At 48.2% G+C, this 23,407-nt stretch overlaps 1 protein-coding gene and 1 long non-coding RNA gene across 6 annotated transcripts in view; one reads left to right on the top strand and one right to left on the bottom strand.

Annotated features, from left to right (window-relative positions):
- LOC146337750 (uncharacterized) overlaps positions 1-11,858 on the bottom strand; it is a 25,097-nt gene extending 13,239 nt beyond the window's left edge. Inside the window, exons 1-2 of one of the 2 annotated variants that reach the window (XR_014785090.1) lie at positions 7,421-11,858; positions 3,270-3,480 (exon numbers count right to left, since the gene is read on the bottom strand). This is a non-coding gene — a long non-coding RNA (uncharacterized LOC146337750). Of the gene's footprint in view, positions 1-3,269; positions 5,349-7,420 lie in introns of those variants that run through there. The other variant, XR_014785091.1, reaches the window with a different exon arrangement.
- LOC146337751 (phospholipase A2 inhibitor gamma subunit B-like) lies at positions 8,861-23,183 on the top strand. 4 transcript variants are annotated; one of them, XM_084815242.1, is made up of 6 exons: positions 8,861-8,946; positions 9,604-9,711; positions 16,112-16,228; positions 17,952-18,104; positions 20,345-20,485; positions 22,508-23,183. In XM_084815242.1, exons 2-6 carry the CDS (start codon positions 9,663-9,665, stop codon positions 22,684-22,686), a joined length of 639 nt encoding a protein of 212 aa, XP_084671368.1. In that variant the 5' UTR covers positions 8,861-8,946; positions 9,604-9,662; the 3' UTR covers positions 22,687-23,183. The 4 variants fall into 4 exon arrangements, with proteins under 4 accessions (XP_084671368.1, XP_084671370.1, XP_084671369.1 ...); XM_084815244.1 differs by having other exon boundaries at positions 22,520-23,183; XM_084815243.1 differs by having other exon boundaries at positions 8,861-8,917.
- The last annotated feature ends 224 nt before the right edge of the window (positions 23,184-23,407 follow it).

The following is a 23,407-nucleotide window of genomic DNA, read 5'->3' on the forward strand; positions in this document are numbered from 1 at the left end:
AAGATTTACGTAGACTATGGCAAAAATAATAATAATTAAAAAAGCGCGTACGCAAATGGCGGCCCCCATGGGGCGCCGCCATTTGCGTTCCTTATTTGGTCTCTGTAGTCTACGTAAAGATTTACGTAGACTACGGCAAAAATAAGGGCAACGCAAATAGCGTTGCCCTTATTTTCACCGTAGTCTACGTAAATCTTTACGTAGACTACAGGGACCAAATAAGGAACTCAAATGGTGGTGCCCTATGGGGGCCGCCATTTGCGTACACACTTTTTTTTTTTTTCAAAGTCACCCGTGATAGGCTACGTGATGATTAACGTAGCCTATCACGGCTGACTTTGGAGATCTAGCCGTGATAGGCTACGTTATTTATTTATTTATTTTATTTATTTATTTATTTCATTTCTATACTGCCCAATAGCCGAAGCTCTCTGGGCGGTTCACAAAAACTAAAACCAAACAACACACAACAAAACAATTTAAAATATATAGAACATTAAAACCACAATATAACAATACAACCACAATAAAACGTAGCAGCAGTACAGGAGTTTAAAATACAGATTTAAAACAGCAAAGATAAAAATTTAGAAAGCTAAAATGCCTGGGAAAATAAAAAGGTCTTCACCTGGTGCCAAAAGGAGTACAATGTAGGCGCCAGGTGAACCTCACTAGGGAGCTCATTCCAGAGCCGGGGTGCCACAACAGAAAAAGCCCTCCTCCTAGTAGCCACCCGCCTCACTTCCTTTGGCAGGGGCTCACGGAGAAGGGCCTCTGATGATGACCTTAAGGTCCGGGCAGGCACATATGGGAGGAGGCAATCCTTCATTTAACCTGGCCTCAAGCCGTTAAGGGCTTTGAATGTTAACACCAGCACTTTGAATCGGGCCCGGAAATGGACTGGCAGCCAGTGCAGCTGGAAAAGTACTGGCGTAATATGAGCTCGCAGGCCAGTCCCTGTTAACAATCTTGCTGCCCTATTTTGGACCAGCTGAAGTTTCCGGACCGTTTTCAAAGGCAGCCCCATGTATAACGCATTGCAGTAATCCAGACGAGAAGTTATCAGAGCATGGATAACTGTAGCTAGGCTATCTCTGTCCAGATAAGGGTGTAGTTGGTATACCAGCCTAAGCTGATAAAAAGAGCTCCGTGCCACTGAGTTCACCTGTGCCTCAAGTGACAGTTCTGGATCCAAGAGCACCCCCAAACTACGAACCTGATCCTTTAGGGGGAGTGCAACCCCCTCCAGAACAGGTTGAATATCACCTAGCTGGGCAGACGAACCACCCACTAACAGTTCCTCCGTCTTGTCTGGATTGAGTTTCAGTTTATTAGCCCTCATCCAGTCCATTACCGTGCCCAGGCAGTGGTTCAGAACAGCCACTGCCTCACCTGGTTTTGATGAAAAAGAGAGGTAGAGCTGGGTGTCATCCGCATATTGATGGCACCTCAGCCCACACCTCCAGATAACCTCCCCCAGCGGTTTCATGTAGATGTTAAACAGCATGGGGGATAAAATAGAGCCCTGCGGAACCCCATGGCACAATTGCCATGGCGCAGAGCAATAATCCCCCAGCACCACCTCCTGGAATCGGCCATCCAAGTAGGAGCGGAACCACTGTAGTGCAGTGCCTCCAACTCCCAACCCAGACAACCTATCCAGAAGGATACTATGGTTGATGGTATCGAAAGCCGCTGAGAGGTCCAGGAGAATCAACAGGGTCGCACTCCCCCTGTCCCTCTCCCGGCAGAGGTCATCCCACAGGGCGACCAAGGCAGTTTCCGTTCCAAAACCAGGCCTGAAGCCCGATTGAAATGGATCTAGATAATCTGTTTCATTCAAGAGTGCCTGGAGCTGTCCTACAACCACCCGCTCAGGCACCTTGCCCAGGAAGGGGATGTTGGCCACTGGCCTATAATTGTTAACATCCTCTGGGTCCAGGTTAGGCTTTTTCAGGAGTGGTCTAATTACTGCCTCTTTTAAAGCGGCAGGCACCACTCCCTCTCTCAAGGAGGAATTTACAACCTCCTGGACCCAGCCGGACAACCCCTCCTTGTTTGATTTAATAAGCCATGAAGGGCAAGGGTCAAGCACACAAGTGGTCGATCGGACTTGGCCAAGCACCTTGTCTGCATCCTCAGGCCTCAGTAACTGAAACTCATCCAATAAAACTGGACCAGATGGTGCTCTGAACGCCTCTACCAATGGAACTGCATTAATGGTGGTGTCCAATTCATGACGAATCTGAGCGACTTTATCCTCAAAGTGCCACGCAAACTCGTCACAGCATGCTACCGAGGGTTCCACCATCTCTCTCCCTGGCCCAGAATGTAACAGGCCGCGAATCACTCGGAAAAGCTCCGCCGGACGACACTGAGAAGATGCAATGCTGGTGGAAAAGAACTGCCTCTTTGCCACTCTCACCGCCACAGAGTAGGCTCGATAGTGGGCTCTTACCTGTGTTCGGTCAGACTCAGCACGAGTTTTCCTCCACCTGCGTTCTAGCCGTCTCCCCTCTTGCTTCATTGCCCTCAGCTCAGGTGTATACCAAGGAGCTGGCCGGGCTCTGCGCAGAGGGAGAGGGCGCTTGGGCGCGATCGTGTCAACCGCCCGAGTCATCTCTGCATTCCACAGAGCGACCTGGGCTTCGACAGGAGCACCAGCCATACCAGCAGGAAAATCCCCCAGAGCCCTCTGGAATCCATCGGAATCCATTAATCTCCAGGGGCGGACTATTTTAATAGGTCCCCCACCCTTGCAGAGGGGAAAGGCCGCCAGAAGTCTAAACCTCAGCAGGAAGTGATCTGACCATGACAAAGGGACAGATGTTAATTCCTCCACTTTCAGATTGTTACGTAGCCTATCACGGGGGTGTTTTTTTTTTTTTTTACTTTCTTTGTAATGGCGGCAGCTGGTCAAAAGACCGTCTGCCACCCCCACCCCTGACGAAGACCCGCCGAACCGCCGCCGGGACCCGCCGCCAGCAGGGACATTCATCAAAGGTAAGTCCCATCCCGGGGGGGGGGGCGGGGGGTGGAGAATTTCACCGCCGATTTCGGGGGGCCGAATGCATTGGCACTCGGCCCCCCAAAGTTTCGGGGAGAAATTCTCCCCCATCCCTAGCCGGGGAGGATTCCTTGGGGAGGGATGGAGTGCCTTCCCCCCCCCCCACGGATGCCCTGGAACAGAGCAAGGTAAGCATTTTGTACATCCCTACTCGTAACAGGATTTGAGATTCCAGGTCCCTAAGAAGGAAAGATGTGCTTACCAAGATTTTCAAGTGGCAACAAAGACAATATTTTCCTAAGGTTACCGGGTGGGCAGAATGGATGTGCTTGTCTCTTTATCCCTTTCTCTCCACTTTTTGGGGGCATTCACGTCTTCCGTTTTATATTAGGGTTGTGGTGTCATTTCAGCTGCTCCTCCCACCTATCCATCAGGTATCTGTCAGCCAACTGGGATATCTGTGTTCCTCCAACCTAAGGAGAAAACAAACACACCATTTCTGGGTGGAAACCTACTGTCCTTTTTAAGGCAAGCATGACCCAATGGGTCAGGAGAGGGACAAGGGGAAGAAAAACTCCTTGATGTATTCTTGGTTCTGGAACAATTTGCTCAATATCAAGCCTCACCTTGCCTGATTCAGAAAATTGCAGCTGGATTAAGGCTGTAGAGATGTACAAAGCCCATCTCGGAAATCGCCCCTCATAATCTCTGAGATGTTTCTGCTGAGGAGAAATCTCCATCTTCATGTTCACCTTAATTTTCATTCCAAGCAAAGGTTGGGTGACAACCCAGGGATATTATCAGGGCCAGTCCTACCATTAGGCAGTGTGAAGTGATCACTGCAGGCAGCAGATGCTGGGGAGTGGGCAGAAGTGGCAGTCCTCTGGCTGTTCCTCCTGGCTATTTGCCTCAGTTGGAGGACAGAATGGTGCTTACCACACATCCTGAACAGTTCCCCTAAACTGGCTTTCTGCCCTCAAGTGTAGTTGAGGATGTAATTCTATTGCTGCCATTGAACCTTGAAAAGGTTCAGCTGGTAGTCCCGTCAGCTTCCTTCAGCTCAGGCATCAAAGGCACCAAAATGTCTTGGGACAGGCCTGACTGTTATCTTCCAAGAAACTGTTGTGTTATGGAACATCATGTCTCCTTTATTCTCCCTCCAAATTCTGGTTGTCTTAGCCAAAATCTCTTGAGTTCTTTCAAGATCCTCAGTTGCCCACTTGAGAAGGTATCTCCGAATTCACTTTAGGCTAAATCTCAGCAGCAAGGACTACAGACTTTGGGAAAAGAAATGCAACCAGGCTATAAGGGATGCAAACAAATATGTGAGGAGAATATTGTTAAAAATATTAAGGCCAACAGTAATAATGAAATATACTCAATTACATCAGAAACAGGAAAATGGCTAGAGAGGAGACTGGACTGTTGGAAGACAAGGAACTTCCACAGCTATGATAAAAGAGGATAGGGAGATGGAAGAAAAACTGAATCAATTATTTGCATCTGTCTCCACTGCAGAAGATGGAGGGCAGATATTTGTGCCTGCACTGACTTTTTCAGGAACAGAGTCTGAAGAACTGAAGCAAACAGGGGTAACAAGAGAAGATGTATGTTTATTTCTTTGTGTGTCATTCTGCCTCTGTATGTGTCTGTGTGTGCGTTCGCACAAGCAAGAATTCAAGCATAGGAATTAATCATGACTAATTTGTTTTCTAGGGAATCTTCATGGCTGCCCTTTAGGGGCATGGGCAGGAGGACCAAAACCAAAAAAAGACAGCTGCACCAATTATAGGTTCCCGACATGCTTTGAAAATCCTGTTTATCGAGGGAATCAGAAACTCTTAAAGACTGCTCAAGAGGATTCTTTCACCTCTTCCTCATCCATGGCAGTGGCAGCGGGACAATTATGAGAGGGAAATAGCTTGTAAAGAGTTAAGCACCCCTCCCTCCCTGCTGCTACTCCACTCAAAGTTGCAACCTCTGGGGCTGCTTTTTATTTCTACTTTAGAAGTCCTGCTGGGCAATGTTAGTTCCATCCATTTCCTTCCACTGTGCCATTTGCAGCTGAATTTATTTACCAATTTACTTACTTGTTCGAAGGATTTTAAATCCTGTCTTTCCATTGTACAGTTCTTCAAGACAGCTTACAAACATAATGTCAAACAATATAAAATAGAATTCATAGAAATATAAATTAAGTAACTGTGTGTGTGTGTAATGTTAGACAGCAGCAAACACATCAGTCGTAATTGCTGGTACATTACATTCTCCTTCTTGTCCGCTTTGTCTTATACAAATATACCTTACACAACTTTTGAATTACACAAGTCTTTTTTTTTTTTTTAACAGTTCAGGGTTCTGCTGTTGCACAATTTAGTTGTTGATCTGTGATAGCAATATAAATATTTTTAAGCATTTTAGGGAGATTTATGGCATAATATGACTGAAGGACTGAAGTGACTTCATTCATGTTAGCCATTCTCTGGGCCTTTCAAGCCATTTTCAGGGGCCTTTCTATGGATGCTTCTGATTTCAGATGTCAAGTTGAAGCCAGGATGGGCCTGACTGTTAGACAAAGTGAGGTAGACACCACGGGCGGTGGTGGATGCTCAGGATGGAATAGGGAATGGTGGTGAGGTGTTGGAGGACAGAGCTATGTGCCACACAGCCTGTCCTTCACTCCCTCAGCTTATCTGCTGCCCTCAAGCGTTTTGGAGGATGTTGTTCCATTGACACTACTGAAGTAAGATTCCAGTGCCAGTTTGGTCAGCTTCTGTTCACTGACGGGTGGTGGTAGAGTACCATTTTGTCCTTCTCCTCAGGCAGCCAAATGGTGCCTCTTCAAGTGAAGCATCTGAAGATCTTGATGGAATTTTGGAAGCCAAGGGAGTTTCACTAAGGCAGGGGTGGGCAACTTTTGTCCCTCCAAAGCTTGTTGGACTTAAATTCCCATCAGCCCTTGCCAGCATAGCCAATGGTGGGGGATGATGGGAGTTGCAGTCCAGCAACATCTGCTGAGCCACATGTTGCCCATGCCTGTAGCAAGACAACCAAAATACTGAGGGAGGTCAAACACCAGTTCTCTAGGGCAGGGGTGGGAGGACCACTTCACCCTGAGGCCCACATTTCCTCAAAGTTCACCTTCCAGGCACTGTATACCAGCAGTGGGGGGGACCAAAGCAAAATGTAGGTGGGGCCACCTTACACTTGCTCTCATACACCCCCACACCCATTCAGACATGCATGCCTTCTAGGGCTGTGCACCTCCTCATTACAAAGCCCGAATAATGAGGCAAAGCGGGCTGATTCGGAGGACCCTCCTCATGATATGAAGTATCATAGTACCGAGGCTTCACGAGGTGAGGCGCCTTCCCCACGAAGCACCTCCTCCGCCTCGTATATTCGGAGCTCTTCTGAATGTCTGAGCAATCCAGACAGGCTGTCTCCAACATGTATCAACTTCAGAATGCTCATGCGGAGGAGGAGGAGGAGGAGGGAAGGGGAAGATGACGGGATGCGGGAGGCGGGGGGGGTGAGAGGGAAGGCACGCAATGGAGGAGAAGGGAGTGTGGTTTGGCAAATGGGAATTCTCAGGCCGAAACTACTCCAGCAGTCTCCAGAGAGAATGGTGGAGGAGGGGGTATATATATTTGGGCGAACAGCTACATTTGTTTATTGCCCAAGCTGCGTGCGTCTTTGGGAGAGGGCTGGCGTATGGTTAGCTGATCTGGTGTGTGTGCATGTGTGCAGTCCTTACAGTTCCTCCTCCTTCTATTCCTTCGTTCTCGATTGCTATCAGCCAGGCTTTCCTCGATTTCTAAAACCAAAACAGCTATGTTTGTGCTGGGATCGGTCCTTAGGTCCGTGAATGAGCTGCCCCTTTGGGAGTGTTTGTTTTCTGCCTGGGCACCTGTTGCAGCTGCCTTCTATTTCTGTCATCCTCTGACTGTTTCGTTGTGTGTATTCATCTCTCTTTTCAATATCTTTTTCATATAAACATAGCGTTTCTTCACTCATCGCTACACTCCCCCCCACCTTTCCATCATTGTATGAGGTGTTCGCCTGGAGACCTCGCAAAGTTTCCTGCTAATTAGACCCTCACAGCTTCTGGTTCCATTCCATTCCATGTCCTTTTCATCTTTCAACTCTGTGTTTTCTAGCTCTTTAATAACCCAGTCTTATTTTGATTTTTAAAAACAAACATTGACTTCTGGGCATGTTCCTCCCCACCCCCTCACGCCCCGAAGTAATATTCAACCATTTAGTTTTTTCTTGCTTTCTAAATTCTTAAATAAAGGCACACGAGAGAGCAGCCCATGTTCTGAAGTGAACTTTCTGTTTCTTTTCTGTTTTGTTCCTCCCAAAACAGAAATTAAAGAAGGGTTTTCTTGTTTGCTTGGTCTTGGCCCTTACCTTATCTGATCACCTCCACCATCCTCCTGTATTTCTTGAACTTTGCCTGCCTTCCCTAAACAAAAATGAAATATAAAACAATATTGTTTTTATTTTATTTTTTTAAAAAACAACCTTTATTTGCTTAGGTAGTTCTGCTTTTCTTTTGCTCTCCGTGTCTGTGTGTGTGCTTGTGTGGTGTTCCTCCAACACAATACGTCCAAAATGCACTACATGCATACTATTTATACTAATTAAGTTCTTATTCCAATAACACTCCACTGTGTGTCAAAACAATCCAGTGCAATATGAGGCATCATCTGGGTGTTGGCAGGGGCAAAGGTGGGGAGAAATTACAGTTCTTCACTCTGGGAGTTTTCCTGGAAAAACTCAAACTTCACCTGCGCCTAGCACACAAGCCAGCGGGCCAAACTGCCTGGGCTTTGGGTTATGTTATGTCCTTGAGGGGGCTTGGAGGGGCCAGGGTGTCACATGTGTGCATGAACATAGGGAGAAATTATAATGCTTTGCTTTGAGAGTTTCTGTGGAAAACATCCGATTTTAGCTCCACCTAGCACAAAGACCACTGTCTGAAGTTTGGCAGGTGGCGTCCTCTCCAGGGGGGTGGAGAGGCCCCTAATTCCATGTCTGTATCATAAAAACTATAAAAACATATGGCTGTTTGTGGTTTCCCACGCAAGTCAAAGGGAAAACGCCTCAAATGGGTGATCTAGGTATCCGAATCTTGCTTCAGATTTGGATCTGCGTTGAAGTGGAGGGGGTCCAAATCAGCCTGAAGTTGATAGGGGTCACTCTGGAGGATCCGAAGTGGTATCCAAAGTGGATCGGTGGGTCCATGCACAGCCCTAATGCCTTCTCAATTTCTCATGCTGACATTCATACACACACTCTCATAAATACATGCAGAGAGAAATACACATATTCATTCTGACATATACAGAAATATGCCATCCCCCTCTGTGTCTCAGTTAGCATTACAATGAGTCTAGGATTTCAACAACTGTCACCCAAATTTTGCCTGGAATGAAAGTTAAAACGCGTTAGGAAAATCTTCCTCAGGAAAAAAAAAAGAGTTCTGACTAGGGATGTTGACGAAAGCAAAAACTGAACTGTACTGCGAGTTTCTTGGGTTGTTTTTGCACATTGTTAAGGCTTGTGATGCCACTGTAGTTTTGTAAATGAGGCAAATCAAAATTGGCCATTTGACAAATTTCCCCAGAACCAACAGCATGCCATGGAGTTTTCCCTCCCAGTGTTCCTGTTCTGACCCATTGCTTCACGCTGTCCTTGAAAATTTCCATCCAGAAAGGGGTTGTCTGTTTGTTCTTTAGTTCAGGCAACGAGACCTTTCCCACTTGGCTGATGGATTTTTTGAGAAGAAGCCAAAATATGACAACACAGCTCGACTACAAAAAGTAGGAACGAAGCCCCCAAAGTGCTAGGCAAGGGAGAAAGCTGTGCAGATCCATTCACCGTGTCTGGTAACCTTTGGCAAAGGTAACTGCTACTGCTTCTTGAAGCTCTTGGTAAGCACACCCTTTCTTCTTAGGGGCTTGGAACTCTTCCACAAAGAAAATCCAGTTTCTCCTACTGAAGGACATGAGGAGCTACATTTGTATTTTGGTTTTCCTCAGTGAATCTCTGAGTGGCAAACAGAGTTTCCATTCATTTTTTCCTTGCAGAACTCACAACCTTTTATTATGCAGGTTAGGCCAACAGATCACTGCCTGAAGGACACCAGGAAGCTCTGTATGCTGAGGGGAGATTTTAAACCAGATCTCCTGCAAAAGGGTTGAAACTCTAGGCACAATGCTACAGTTGCTCCAACATTTGAAAATGTTGGAATTAAATAACTTCCTGTAAGCTTAGCTTACCAAATCCCACGTTATGGGGGGGGGGGATTTCCCACGAGGACTGCTGATTCTGTTCATATTCTGAAGGATACATGCATTATTCCTTCATTCGCTTGCACAATCTTGCAGACTCCACACTTCATTCCAAGAAACTCTTGAAACCATGATGTAGTACAACTCTGTGTGCTGCCTGCCTGCATGGAGACACATGGAGCCTGTACTGCAGGCAAGCAAATGCTCATGTTAAAGAAATGCTGGACTAGATGGACCTTTGGTCTGATGCAGCATGGCTTATGAATAACACCAGTGGATTTCTGATGTCTCTTTTAGGCACCTCCAGCCAGAGTCCAAACTGCAACCCCAGCGTTGTGCATCTTTTCTTGTTCACCATGTGGTCTCTCCTGGCCTGCAGTCTCCTTGCTGCTCTCCTAGCTACAGGTGAGGCGATGTCATTAGCAATGCCCCAGATTTTGGGTGCTCCGGGATCAAGTAAAGTAGCTCCTGTAATAATGCAATCATGGCGTTGGAGGGGGCCTTATAGGACTAGTTTGGGGGCCCACATTTAATCCAGGAATCCCAGACCGAGATCATTTGCAAGTAGGCAGGGATAATGAGTGATCTCTGAGCCCACCAAGATTCTCTAAACACCATTGTCTCCTCAACTCTCCTTGAATTCTGCTCATATTAGCAATAACTGGTTGTTTTGCGAGAAGAGGAAAATTGTGCAAAACCAACAGCATTGAATGTGAAAAAAAATGTCCAAGAAATGTGTGTAAGAAGCTCACTGCTGTTTTGTATGTTTTAAATGTTGTGGCCAGGTGGGGGGAGTTTGGGATGAACTGCATGGTGTGAATGAAAAATTGTATCGGACAGAGGGACGGCAGATCTAGAAGCTCCAGATCCTTGACCTCTTTCGATTAAGACATCCTGAGTAAAATAAAGTTTATTACAGACTAGAAATACCTGATTCCATGAGTGGAAAGGGAGAACAGGTAAAATTGTGTCCCACACTCCTTTTTGCCCTTCCTGTGACCTTTTCTACCTCCACCAAGAAGAAATCTCCCCCACCCCTGGATACCTCTACCAAACTAGGCTTAAAACTCTCTCTTCTCCACCTCTCTTCTCTTGCCCTTTTCTGACTGACTTCTTTCTGTCTGCCATACACTTTCATATCTTTGAATTAATTGAATCTTCTTGCCACATCCGAGCGATCAAGAGGGTAGTTCCTTGTTCAGATTGGAAACCTGCCTTTGGATCTCCAAAGTTCTTCTTCTCGTATTCTGTTGAACCTCCTGAAAACCTCATCATCATCTCCTTTTCCTTTGACCCATAGGCTGAAAGTGATGAGACACCAGCAAAAAACTTTTAATGTCATAATATGACATTAAGAACCAGTGTGGTATACTAGTGACAGTGTTAAGACCGGGAGGTGGGAGATCCAGGTTCTAGTCCCCACTCAGCCATGGAACCTCACTGGGTGACTTTGGGCCACTCACAGACTCTCAGCCCAACCTACCTCATGGGCTTGTTGTTGTGAGGATAAAATGGAGAAAAGGAGGAGGATTATGGATGTTGCCTTGGGTTCCTTGGAGGAAAAAAGGGCTGGGTATTAATGCAGCAAACGAACAAACAAACAAACCAATAATATCCCCCAAGCCAACTAACTACATGAATAGAAGACAATTCTGTTACTTCACAAATGTAAGATGGCTTGATTTTGTTGCCATGCCCTGGTCCTCAAGTTATGATGGGGGGGAGGGGGGAAGAGAACCATCCCAGTACTAAGGAAAGCTCTTACTCAGCAACTTGCTGTAACAACACCAGGAACCAGAATGATGCCTTGATATCCAGTGTGGTGTAGTGGCTAGAGTGTTGGATTGGGAGTTGGGAAATTGGGGTTCTAGTCCCCACTGGGCTGTGGAAGCTCACTGGGTGACTTTGGGCCAGTCACAGACTCTCAGCCCAACCCACCTCACAGGGTTGTGGTTGTGAGGATAAAATGGAGGAAGAGGAGGAGGAGGGCTATGTAGGCCACCTTGAGTTCCTTAAGGAGGAAAAAAGGTGGGATACAAATGTAATAAATAAATAAAATGACTAAAAATAGTATCCAGCTCCCCCTCTCAGGCCCCACCCCTTCTTGAAAAGTGGAAGGCCTTAAAGGGGCAGGTCTCTAGCCATGGGCTGAGCATGCCGTCACATCTCCACAAGCTCCTGCCTGGGACTCTGCCTGCACTGGTGGTGGCGTGTGAGGCCTTTGGAGGTGAGTATGCTGTAGGTATGTCGGAGAATTTCTCCATGAATCTCTGGAAGGCCAAATGCATTGGCATTCGTCCCCCCGAAATTGGTGGAGAAATTCTCCAACACCCCCCACCTCCGCCGGGATGGGACTTACCTTGTGCGAATGTCCCTCGCGGCGGCAGGTCCTAGCGGCGGTTCGGCGGCGGTTCAGCAGCAGTTCGGTGGCAGTTTGGCAGCGGCGGTTTGGCGGCGGCGGTGCTTTGGCGGTGGCGGCGGACGGTCTTCCGACCGTCCATTTCAGCTGCCGCCATTTCCAAGTAAGGTAAAAAAAAAAACACCTTTGGCTAGATTTTCCAAAAACAACGTGATAGGCTATGTAAATCTTTACATATCCTATCACGGCTGACTTTGAAAAAAAAAAAAGCCCGTACGCAAATGGTGGCGTCCATGGGTGCTGCCATTTGCATTCCTTATTTTGGCATGGGTAGTCTACATAAAGATTTACGTAGACTACGGCGAAAATAAGGGCAATGCAAATAGCGTTGCCCTTATTTTCACCGTAGTGTATGTAAATCTTTATGTAGACTACCCGTGCCAAAATAAGGAACGCAAATGGCGGCGCCCATGGGCGCCGCCATTTGCGTACGCGCTTTTTTCCCCCCAAAGTCAGCTGTGATAGGCTACGTAAATCTTTACGTAGCCTATCATTTTTTTTTTTTTTTACTTTACTTTTTTCTTTCGTGGCCGGAGAGGCAGGGTGCTCCCCCCCCCGGCCAGAATTTTGGCGGGGAGGGATGGGGCACCTCCCCCCCGGCCAGAATTTCGGCGGGGAGGGATGGGTGCCTCCCCACCCACCAAGAATTTTGGGGGGAGAAACGGAGCGCCTCCCCACCTGAAAAAAGCTGCAGGACCAGGTAAGGGACTTTCGTCCATCCGTATCGGCACCCATGCTGCAAAGCCACTGATATCTTTGGATGAAGGGTGTAGGGATGTATGAAAGTCACTTACCTTTTCGAAGGGTGACATTCATGGTGGGAGGGAGGTGCTCCATCCCTCCCCCAAAATTCTGGTGGGGGGGAGGCGCTCCGTCCTCCCCCCCGAAATTCTGGCCGTCCGGCTCTGCTCCGCAGGGATTCTGCGGAGCCGCCGGCCGGCTCCGCCAGCGGCTGGACATCCGGCCGCTGCCTAGCAGGGATATGTGATAGGCTATGTAAATGTTTAACGGCTGATTTAAAAGAAAAAAACCCCACGCATACGCAAATGGCGGCGCCCATGGGTGCCGCCATTTGCGTTCCTTATTTTCACAGTCTTAGTCAATGTTTGTATGTTTGTTTTTTTTACTGGAAATGGCGGCAACGGCGACTGGAAATGAATGCGCTGGCATTCAGCCTCCCCGAGATCCGTGGCGGAATTCTCTGACATCCCTACATACTTTAGCATTCCAATCCCCTATGATGAAGAGGACATCTTTTTTTGGTGTTAGTTCTAGAAGGTGTTGTAGGTCTTCACAGAACCCATCAATCTCAGCTTCTTCGGCCTCAGTGGTTGGGGCATAGACTTTAATTACTGTGATGTTGAATGGTTTGCCTTCGATTCGTACTGAGATCATTCTCTTGTTTTTGAGATTGTACCCCAGTACTGCTTTTTCCACCCTTTTGTTGACTATGAGTGCTACTTAGGGATGGACGGAAGTCCCTTACCTGATCCCAAAGCTTGCTTCGCGGTGGGGGGGAGGCGCTCTGTCCCTCCCCCCGAAATTCTGGCCGGGGGGGAGGCGCCCCGTCCCTCCGGCCGCGAAACCTCCTCTCCTGCTGGGATGCGAATGGCGGCAGCCATAGCCACCGCCGTTTGCGTCCCTGCAGTCAGCCGTGATAGGCTACGTAAACATTTACGTAGCCTATCACGGTGTTCTTTAAATATCTAGCCATGATAGGCTACGTAAATCTTTATGTAGCCTATCATGTTTGTTTGTTTGTTTGTTTTACTTGGAAATGGCGGTGGTGGCAGCCGGTCGGAAGACCGGCTGCTGCAGCTGCCACCGCCGAACCACCGCTGAACCGCCACCAGAACCGCTGCCGCCAGGGACATTCAAACAAGGTAAGTCCCATCCCGGGGGGGCGGGGGGTGGCAGACCGTTTCTCCACCAATTATGGGGGGCCGAATGCGCTAGTGCTACTCCATTTCTTCTAAGGGATTCTTATACACAGTAGTAGATATGATGGTCACCTGAATTAAATTCACCCATGCTTGTCCATTTTAGTTTGCTGATTCCCAAGATGTCGTTGTTCAGTCTCACCATCTCATGTTTGACCACCTCCAGCTTACCTTGATTCACTGATCTTACATTCCAGGTTCCTAAACAATATTGTTATCTACAGCATCAGATTTTCTTTTCACCACCAGACACATCCACAGCTGAGTGTCCTTTCAGCTTTGGCCCAGCCGTTTCACTCTTTCTGGCGCTACTTGGAAATTCCCTCTGTTCTTCCCCAGTAGTATATTGGACAGCTTCCGACCTGAGGGGCTCATCTTCCGGCATCATATCTTTTAGCCTTGTGATACATTTCATGGGGTTTTCTTGGCAAGAATACTGGAGTGGGTTGCCATTTCCTTCTCCAGTGGACCACATTTTTTCAGAACTCTCTGTCATGACCTGTCCGTCTTGGGTGGCCCTGCACGGCATACCTAATGGTTTCACTGAGTTATGCAAGCTCCTTCGCCACAACAAGGCAGTGATCCATTAAGAGAAGAGGCAGCATAATATTCCTTTTTTGTAGGGATGTACGAATCCCTTGCCTGGCTCCACGCAGGGGCATCCGTGGTGGTGGGGAGGTGCTCGATCCCTCCCCCCGGAATCCTGCCTGGCTGGCTCCGCTCCATGGCCAAGCTGCGGAGCCGCCGGCCAGCTCCAGCCACCCGTAGCCGGACATCCGGCCGCTGGGCAGCCCTGCGGGGACGCAAATGGTGGCTCTCGTAGCTGCCGCCATTTGCGTCCCTGTATTGAGCCATGATAGGCTACATAAATATTTATGTAGCCTATCACGGCCTCCTCAGGGACGCAAATGGTGTCCCTGCATTAGCCGTGATAGGCTACGTAAGTATTTACATAGCCTTTCACGTCTAGGAAGAGGAGGAAGCTAATGGCGGCCAGGCGGCCGCCATTCGCAAAGCAGCACGAACGGGAGCAGGTAAGTGCTCTGTTTTGCACGCTTTTCATGGGGTGGGGGCAGCAGGGACTTCATCCTGCATGCCTTTCGTGGGGGGGGGCTGGGGCTTCATTTCACGATGGATTTCGGGGGGGCCAAATGCACTAGCATTAGGCCTCACCGAGATCCATCGCGGAATTCTCTGACATCCCTAATTTTTTGCTGCCTTCACCACCACGTGAAGGCAGCAAAAGTGAAGCTCTAGCCCATGTCTGATCACCTTTGGAGCGAGACTTCCTCCATTGGTGCACTAGCCATCTCACCTCCTGTTTCAGAGCTCGTAACTGCTGATTGAACCATGGTGTAGTCTGAGCCCTGTTGAGGGGGAGAGGGCATTTCAGTGATCCAATCTAATCTCCCAGTGATCGCGGCATTCCAGCCACCCACCAGGGTCTCGACCGAGTGGCTGTTGGCGTGCCCCAGAGAACCCCCAAGTGCGTTCCGGAAGCCATTTGGATCCATAAGACACCTGGGGTGGACCATTTTAATGGGTCCTCCACTCCTGCAGAGGGGTTGTGGAACCGAGAAGTCCAACATCACCAGATAGTGATCTGACCATGACAAGGGGGTGGTGGATATACCCCCGACTTCCAGATCACTCCCCTCTTCTCCAGAAGCAAACACAAGGTCTAGTGCATGACCGGCTACATGGGTGGGCCCAGTTGGAATGTGGTGCAGCTCTCAGGAAGCCATGGTCTCCATAAAGTCCCAAGGTGCCCCTGTGAAGACGGCCCCCGAATGTACGTTGAAGTCCCCCAACACCAACAAGTTAGGGGACTGCACAGGCACATCAGAGACCACCTCAAGCACCTCGGCCAGGGAGTCAGTCGTGCAGCGGGGTGGACGGTACACGAGCAGAATCCTCAGACTGCCCTTCGGGCCCAACCTTCAGTACATGTACTCAGCAACCTTGGTCTCCCGGAGAGGGGGTCTGGTGAAGACCAAGGACTCTACCCATGAGGCTTTGTTTAAGTGGTTGCATTAATGCCTGGTGCTTCCCCCATCAGCACCACTGGTCACACAGCCTCTGGGTCTGTGTCTGAGTCACTGCTGGAACCCAGGTTCATGACATTAGCTTACATTCCTCCCTTATAACCCTTGTTCCTACTAATTCCATCTCTCTGCTTGTTTGCAACCCCTGGCTTCCTTGGTTCTCTCCACAACCACTAACACCCACAAATCTACATTCAGACTCTATGCTTCCTGCAGGGAGAGGATCTTCCTTTTATCACAGATAAAAGATGAAAGACCCCCCCCCAAAACACACACACACACAAGGCTGTGATGAAGACACGCGGATTGCATAGTAATGACAAAAGTATTCCCTATTTGAATGCAAGGATGTCATTCCATGAAGAAACTGCTAACAACTGTTTCATGTCTTCCTTCTCCAGGCATCTGTCTTGAGTGTGAGAATTGCAATGAAATTGGCAGCACCTGTACTGGCGAAATGAAGTCTTGTGATGCTGATGAAGACACATGCTTTATCAGTGTGTGGGAGTGTTTAAGCAGTACGTGGTCTTGAGAACCCTGGGCTAATATATAGCACATAAGAAGCGCATGGCCTAGCCACCCTAGATTAGAAGCTAGAGTGTTACAAGTTGGATGGGGTAGACTTGAGTTCAAGTCCCACATTTAGCACTGAAAAGGTGAATGAACCTTCAGTGTTTAGTAGTGATGTATGAAAGTCACTTATCTGGTCCCGCAGCTTGCTTCGTGGTGGGGGGGAGGTGCTTCAGTTCTCCCCCCAAAGTTCAGGCCAGGGGGGGAGGCGCCCCGTCTCCCCGGCCGTGAAATAAAAAGTGAATGGAAAAAAAAAACACCCGTGATAGGCTACGTAACGATTAACGTAGCCTATCACGGCTAGATTTCCAAAGTCAGCTGTGATAGGCTACGTTAATCATTACGTAGCCTATCACAGGTGACTTTGAAAAAAAAAAGCGCATACGCAAATGTACAGCCCATGGGCGCCACCATTTGCGTTCCTTATTTGGGCCCGGCTAGTCTACATAAAGATTTACATAGACTACGGCGAAAATAAGGGCAATGCAAATAGCATGTACGTAGACTACCCGGGCCCAAATAAGGAACGCAAATGGCGGCGCCCATGGGCGCCACCATTTGCGTACGCGCTTTTCTTTTTCTTTTTTTTAAAGTCACCCGTGATAGGCTATGTAACGATTAACGTAGCCTATCATGGCTGACTTTGGAAATCTAGCCGTGATAGGCTACGTAAATCATTACGTAGCCTATCACGGGTGTTTGGTTTTTTTTACTTTATTTTGTAATGGCGGCGGTGGCGGCAGCCGGTTGGAAGACCGTCCGCCGCCCCTGCCCCCACCGAAACACCGCCAAAACGCCACCGGGACCCGCCGCCGAGAGGGACATTCGAGGGAGGTAAGTCCCATCCCAGGGGTGGCGGGGAGGGGTGGTGGAGAATTTCACCAACAATTTCGGGGGGCTGAATGCGTTGGCATTCGGCCTCCCCAAGATTCGTGGAGAAATTCATGGCCATCCCTAGTGTTTAGAAGTATCACTTTGGGTCCCCAGATGGTAGAGTCATCCTCTTCGTGCCAGGCTTCTGAGTTCCAGAGACCCTCAAATTGGTGGCAGTTACAGAGGGAATTTCAACCAGGTGACTTGGTTAGGTGTATTTATGTTATTTGGCTTCTTGGGAAACTCAGTGTTCATTTACAACCCCCATCCCCCCTGCCCACCATAAGGATTCTAGTCCTTATGGATGAAAGCATGGCCTTGTATGTATGGGCACTGAAATCTCAGAAGCCTGAATCTGTTTGGGGAGGGGAGGGCAGTGCTTCAGTGACTTGCCCCTCACCATGATAGCAAAGCAAGGGAGAATTGCACAATGAATTGTGAAAATAAGCAGATCTACATTAATACTCTGGATTTGCATGATGCATACAGGCCACAAAGTCCTGCTTTTCTTAGCGTAGGCTATTTATTTATTTAATGCAGAGTATATGTGGTCCTGGACTTGGTGTGTCCCAGAAATGGATATCATATGTGCCTCTTATTTGATTTATTTTTAATTGATTGCTAACATTTATACACTGCCCTATTTACTAAAAAGTGGTATTGATCCATATGGGTATGTGTCCTTGAGCTAACTCATAATTGATAAGAAGCCTAAGGAACCTCGATCCCGGAGACTCCTGTTGGCCTCCAGTTTTAATAAGATACTCCCTCCACCCCCACTCTTTCTCACCCATGCAGCTCCTGTGACAATAACATTTGTCAGCAAGGGTTGTGCCAAATCCGGCACCTGCAAAAGTCATCTATCTGAGATCAATTTCGGAAACAAACTGCAACTGAGAGCAAACATGGTCTGCTGCACTGGGGATGACTGTAAAACAGTCACGTATCCTGGTATGTATGTTCAGAAGGTGTAGGAACTTGTCTGGCAACACCCTGGATCTGGTGATCTTCCAACATCCTCTCAGCTTCTAAGGGCAGAAATGCATACAGAAATACAATGGGAGAAATTTATACATTTTTGTATGCATTTCTCCTAATGCATGCTTGTTTGTACACAATTTTTGACCAGAGTAATGCAAAGCAGTGTGAACTCATGAAGATGGTTCTGTGTTCCAGCTTCATATCCATTTGGGAAGTGCATATGGTCAGTTTGTATTAAAATGTGAAACAAATGAATTTCTCACCCATCCCTAGATAAGCCACATTTTCCTCACCTGAGAATTAAGTAGGGGACAGGAAGTATACTGCCGAGTGGGGCATCCCACTGGGTCTTCATTCCTTAAGAGATGTTGGTGCTCAACCCAACAGTATCCTCTGATTTGGATGTTCTCCCCCACCCCCAAACCCTGAGGTGTGAACATTCTCTGTAGCTTCTCAGAGATGTTGTCTATACTTCCTCAAGAGCACCTTCATCTATCGTCACTGCCTATTTAGCGTGTGTTAGTGTGTACACTTCCACTAATGTGATTTATTTAATTGAATGTAAGAACATAAGAAGAGCCCTGCTGGATCAGAACAAGAATCATCTAGTCCAGCATTCTGTTAACACAGTGGCCAACCTGCTGTCAGCCGGGAACCCACAAGCAGGGCATGAGTGCATCAGCACCCTCCTGCCATGTTCCCCAGCAGTGGGTGTACATAGGCATACTGCCTCTGATACTGCAGGTAGCACATAGCCATCAGGACTAATAGGCATTGATAGCTTTCTCCTGTAGGAATTTGTCCAACCCCCTTTTCTAGGAGTGCACGAAAGCCACTTAACTGGTCTCGCAGCTTTTCGCGGTGGGGGGGAGGCGCTTCGCTGCTCTCCCCACAAAGTTCAGGCCGGGGGGGAGGCTTCCCGCCTCGCCCGGCCGAAATTCAGGCTGGGGAGGAGGCACCTCGCCTCACCCGGCCGCGAAATAAAAAGTTTCTTTTTTTAAAAAAAAACACGCCCCCGTGATAGGCTACGTGACGATTAACGTAGCCTATCACGGCTAGATCTGCAAAGTCAGCTGTGATAGGCTACGTAAATCGTCATGTAGCCTATCACGGGTGACTTTAAAAAAAAAAGTGCGTACGCAAATAGCATTGAAATTCTCAATGCAAATAGCATTGAAATAGAAATTCTCCACCAACCCTACCCTTTTCAAGCCATCCAAACTGGTGGCCATCACTACATCTTATGGTAGTGGATCCCATAATTTAACTGTGTGCTGCGTGGAGAAGTCCTTCCTTTGATCTGTCCTGAATCTCCCACCAACCAGCCCCATGGGAGGACTCCATTGGGTTCAAGTATTTTGAGAGAGGGATAAAAATGTCTCCCTGTGCACCATGCAGGATTTTGTACACTTCTGTCATGTCTCCCCTTACCCTCCTTCTTTCCAAGCTACACAATCCCAGCTGCAATAACCTTCCCTCATAGGAGAGCTGCTCCAGCCCCTTGATGGTATGCAACATATAGGGGGAAATACAATGGACATAAGAGCAAGGTTCTGTAAGCACAAATCTGTGATTCTCACCAAAAAATCTAGAGTAGCCTGTTGCAAGACGCTTTAACCCACCTGCACGTAGTATCTCCGATTTACAATTCCTTCTAATCAAACAATCGAAGGACACTGACATGCTTGACAAAAGGAAACAAACAAACAAAACAGTTCTTGATCTACAGCTTTAGAACCTGTAGTTCAAATGGCCTTAATCTGGAGAATTCAGTCATACCTCTGTTTTGTTCTGTTTTTCTCCCTAGTAATGTTAACCTCCCAGCATTCCAAACTGCCACTCCTGACATCTACTGAACAGTACAACTATTGATGAGGGGGGAAGCTGAAATTTTTAGCTCTAAATATATTTTTAAATAACTCTGTTGTTAGTGTACCTATCATGTCTGTCTGTCTGTCTGTCTGTCTGTCTGTCTATCTATCTATCTATCTATCTATCTATCTATCTATCTATGTATCTATCTATCTATGATCTATCTATCTATCTAATCTATCTATCTCCCTGCCCTTCCTCAAAAGGTTCTTTCCGCCCCTATCCTCACCCCATTTATTCCCGGATTGAAACTTAACATTGATCAGAGACACCGAGGCTGAGAACTGATGGGCCCTGGCACCAGTGAAGACCTGCTGACCTTCTACTTTAATTTGCAGTGCTGCCACCGCCAGAAACCAAACCCAATGGACACCAGTGTCCTGGATGCATTGGAATTTTTTCGCATACATGTAATGGAGAGCCTGTTGCCTGTGTTGGATCTCAGATCAAATGCATTGATATCTCAGCGAATACAACAGGTACTAATTTGAAGTTTCCAACACCGTGTTTCTACCCTGGCCTTCTTCCCATGAAGGCAGAGTGGTGCACATAAAGCAAGGGGGCAGAACCTCAGGTCCAGGGTCTAAATTTAGCTCTCCAGAATTCCCAATCTGGCCCAGCAGGGATGCTCTTCTCCTGGCCTGCTGCTTCTCCCCTGCCTGCCAGTTGTTTGGTGGGTTTCCCAGCTTTTGTGCATTTTCCCCATAGGCTAAAGTTTGAAAATGCCCATCTGGGTGAATGTGTGCATTTTCACACAAACAAAATTTCACAAATGCGTATTTGTGCAAATGCAAATTTGCGCAAATTCAGAAACCTCAGGTCTAGGGGCTAAATTTAGCTCTCTGGAATTCCCAATCCAGCCTAGCAGGGACCCTCTTCCCCCGGCCTCATGCCTCTTCCCCTGTCTTCATGCCTCTCTCCTGCCTGCCAGTCGTTTGGTGGCTTTTCCAACTTTTGCACACATTCCCCCCATTCTAAGAAACTTGAAATGCCTCTGTTGAGGCTGAGTTCCTGGCAGTCAGAATTCTAATCTGAAATGTGCTAGTGTTTATGGCATTTGGGCCCTGTCCCTGGCATAGCCCCCTTTTGCTTTCGGCCTGGCCAACCAGTGGAATGAAGCCCCAGGGCTGAAGAGATTCAACAACCCTGACACAGAGCAGCCGTCATTTTGTCTACACAGCAGCCTTGTGAGGTAGGCTGAGAGTGTGATGGCCCTCTAGTTTTCATGACTCAGTAGTAGGGGTGCATGAAAGTCACTTACCTGGTCTCGCAGCTTGGTTCGAGGTGGGGGGGGAGGCGCTTCGCTGCTCCCCCCGAAGTTCAAGCCGGGGGGGGAGGCTTCCATCCTCGCCCGGCTGAAATTCAGGCCGGGGGGGAGGCTTCCCGCCTCGCCCGGCCGAAATTCAGGCCGGAGAGGAGGCGCCTCGCCTCACCCAGCCGCGAAATAAAAAGTTAAAAAAAAAACGCCCCCGTGGTAGGCTACGTGACGATTTACGTAGCCTATCATGGCTGACTTTGCAAATCTAGCTGTGATAGGCTACGTTAATCGTCACGTAGCCTATCATGGGGGTGTTTGTTTGTTTTTTACTTTTCTTGGAATGGCGGCGGCGGCAGCCGGTCGAAAGACCGGCTGCCGCCCCTGCCCCTGTCAAAGCCCTGCCGAACCGCCGCTGCGACCCGCCACCGGGAGCGACATTCGGGAAAGGTAAGTCCCATCCTGGGGGGGGCGGGGGGCGGGGGTGGTGCGGAGAATTTCTCCCCGAAACTACTTGGGGGGCCGAATACGTTGGCACTCGCCCCCCCCCGAAGTTTCGGGGAGAAATTCTCCCCCATCCTTACTCAGTGGGGATTTGACCCTATGTCTCTCTAGTCCAGGGTGATATCCAACACTATACATCACTGTGGCACTTCTCCTTGCACATTAGTAATCTCAAAGTACATGGGGGGGGGAGAGATTTAGAGGCATTACACACAGTACATGGCAATAAACCTAGGCTTACCATCATGCTTACTTCATGAGGGAATTGGAGGGCTTACTCACACATTACACCTTACAGATGTACACCTAAGATGCTCTATAAACATAATAATGTAATTTCTGAATGCAGCAACCATATATACCACACAAGTTCCCTGAGAAGTTCACCGGACTGGCAATAGCTTTCTCTTGGCTTTGCCATTAGGGGCAAAGCCAGGGGTGCATTTGCAAAACTAAACTTGGATCCCGGGTGAATGTGTAGGAGTACAATGTAGGTGCTTCATCCTTCCACACAGGGGCTGCATGTTGCCCTCCCCTGCTTTCAGCCAATCGCAATCAGAGTTGTGCAGGGAACAGCGCCTGGGGATTTTGCTAGGGTTGTCGACTCTTTTGGCCTCCCTCAAAATTCCTTGGATGTTTTGCCCCATCCAGAGTCTCCAGTTTCACCTGAGGAGAACTGTGGGGGCAGCTCTATTGGGCTGAGAAGTATCCATTGCAAGCTCAATGTTGACCACCATCTCAGTTATTCCTACAGGTCCACCATCCTTGGAATTTGCTGCCAAGGCCTGTGCTTCTGAGGCTTTCTGCTCCTTGGTTAAAATGGATGCCAAGGGCTTAATCGGATACAATGAGGGTGTGGATGTCGGCCTGACTAAGATTGAATGCACTGCAGCCCCCAGCATTTCCACCGAAGCTGCATAACCAGTTGGCTCCTCCAATCCAGAATGTCATCATCACACCTCAACCTTCTCATCTAAACAGCCTGTCTTATCTGATAACCTCTCAGTTGAAGGCTTGTTGTTGTGCACTTCTTAGCTCCCACGCTGATGGATGGATGGATGGATGGATGGATAAGCTTCTCCTGAATCCATTAAAAAGCTACTTTAATAAAAGAACACCCCATTTATTTGAATCGAAGACTTCTATCATGGAGAAAAGCTCTGGGGTGCAATGCATATTGCTGCATATTGTCCAGAACGTGGGAGTGCCCCCATCTGCCTGCCAGCCTCCCTGCCTTTTCTCTCTGATCGGTGGTCAGAAATAAGGCAGTTTCACAACTCCCCTGCCACACTGTATTAAGATGTTTTAAAAGCCTCCATCAGAGTGAATGGAGTCTTATAGTTGCAGCAAGGGGTCATTTTCGGGGGGTGGCTGCTGGGGAGGGGAGGCTGAGTCCTTTTCTACTGAATGCTACAGGTTTCTCTCAAAAAATGTCCCCTCCCTGCCCCCCTGTGCAATTAGGCTCTTGAAAAGCCTCCCTTTGTGCCAGTGGAGCAGGGATAGAGATCATGTGGCCCTCTAGATGTTGTCAGACTGCAATTCCCATCAGCCCTTGGCACAGGCTGTGTTGGCTAAGGTTTATGGGAGTTGCAGTTCTGCCACACCTTGAGGACCAGAAGTCCCCCATTCCTGCAACACAGCC

Source organism: Heloderma suspectum, chromosome 10, assembly GCF_057233095.1.
Source record: "Heloderma suspectum isolate Gila_16-S chromosome 10, 16-S_ref, whole genome shotgun sequence".
NCBI classification, from domain to species: domain Eukaryota; kingdom Metazoa; phylum Chordata; class Lepidosauria; order Squamata; family Helodermatidae; genus Heloderma; species Heloderma suspectum.

Coding starts and splice junctions, on each gene's coding strand:
- LOC146337751 (XM_084815242.1), top strand. CDS start 9,663: ATGTGGTCTCTCCTGGCCTGCAGTCTCCTTGCTGCTCTCCTAGCTACA. Junction 9,712..16,111: donor TGCTGCTCTCCTAGCTACAG/GTGAGGCGATGT, acceptor TTCCTTCTCCAG/GCATCTGTCTTGAGTGTGAG. Junction 16,229..17,951: donor TGTGTGGGAGTGTTTAAGCA/GTACGTGGTCTT, acceptor TCACCCATGCAG/CTCCTGTGACAATAACATTT.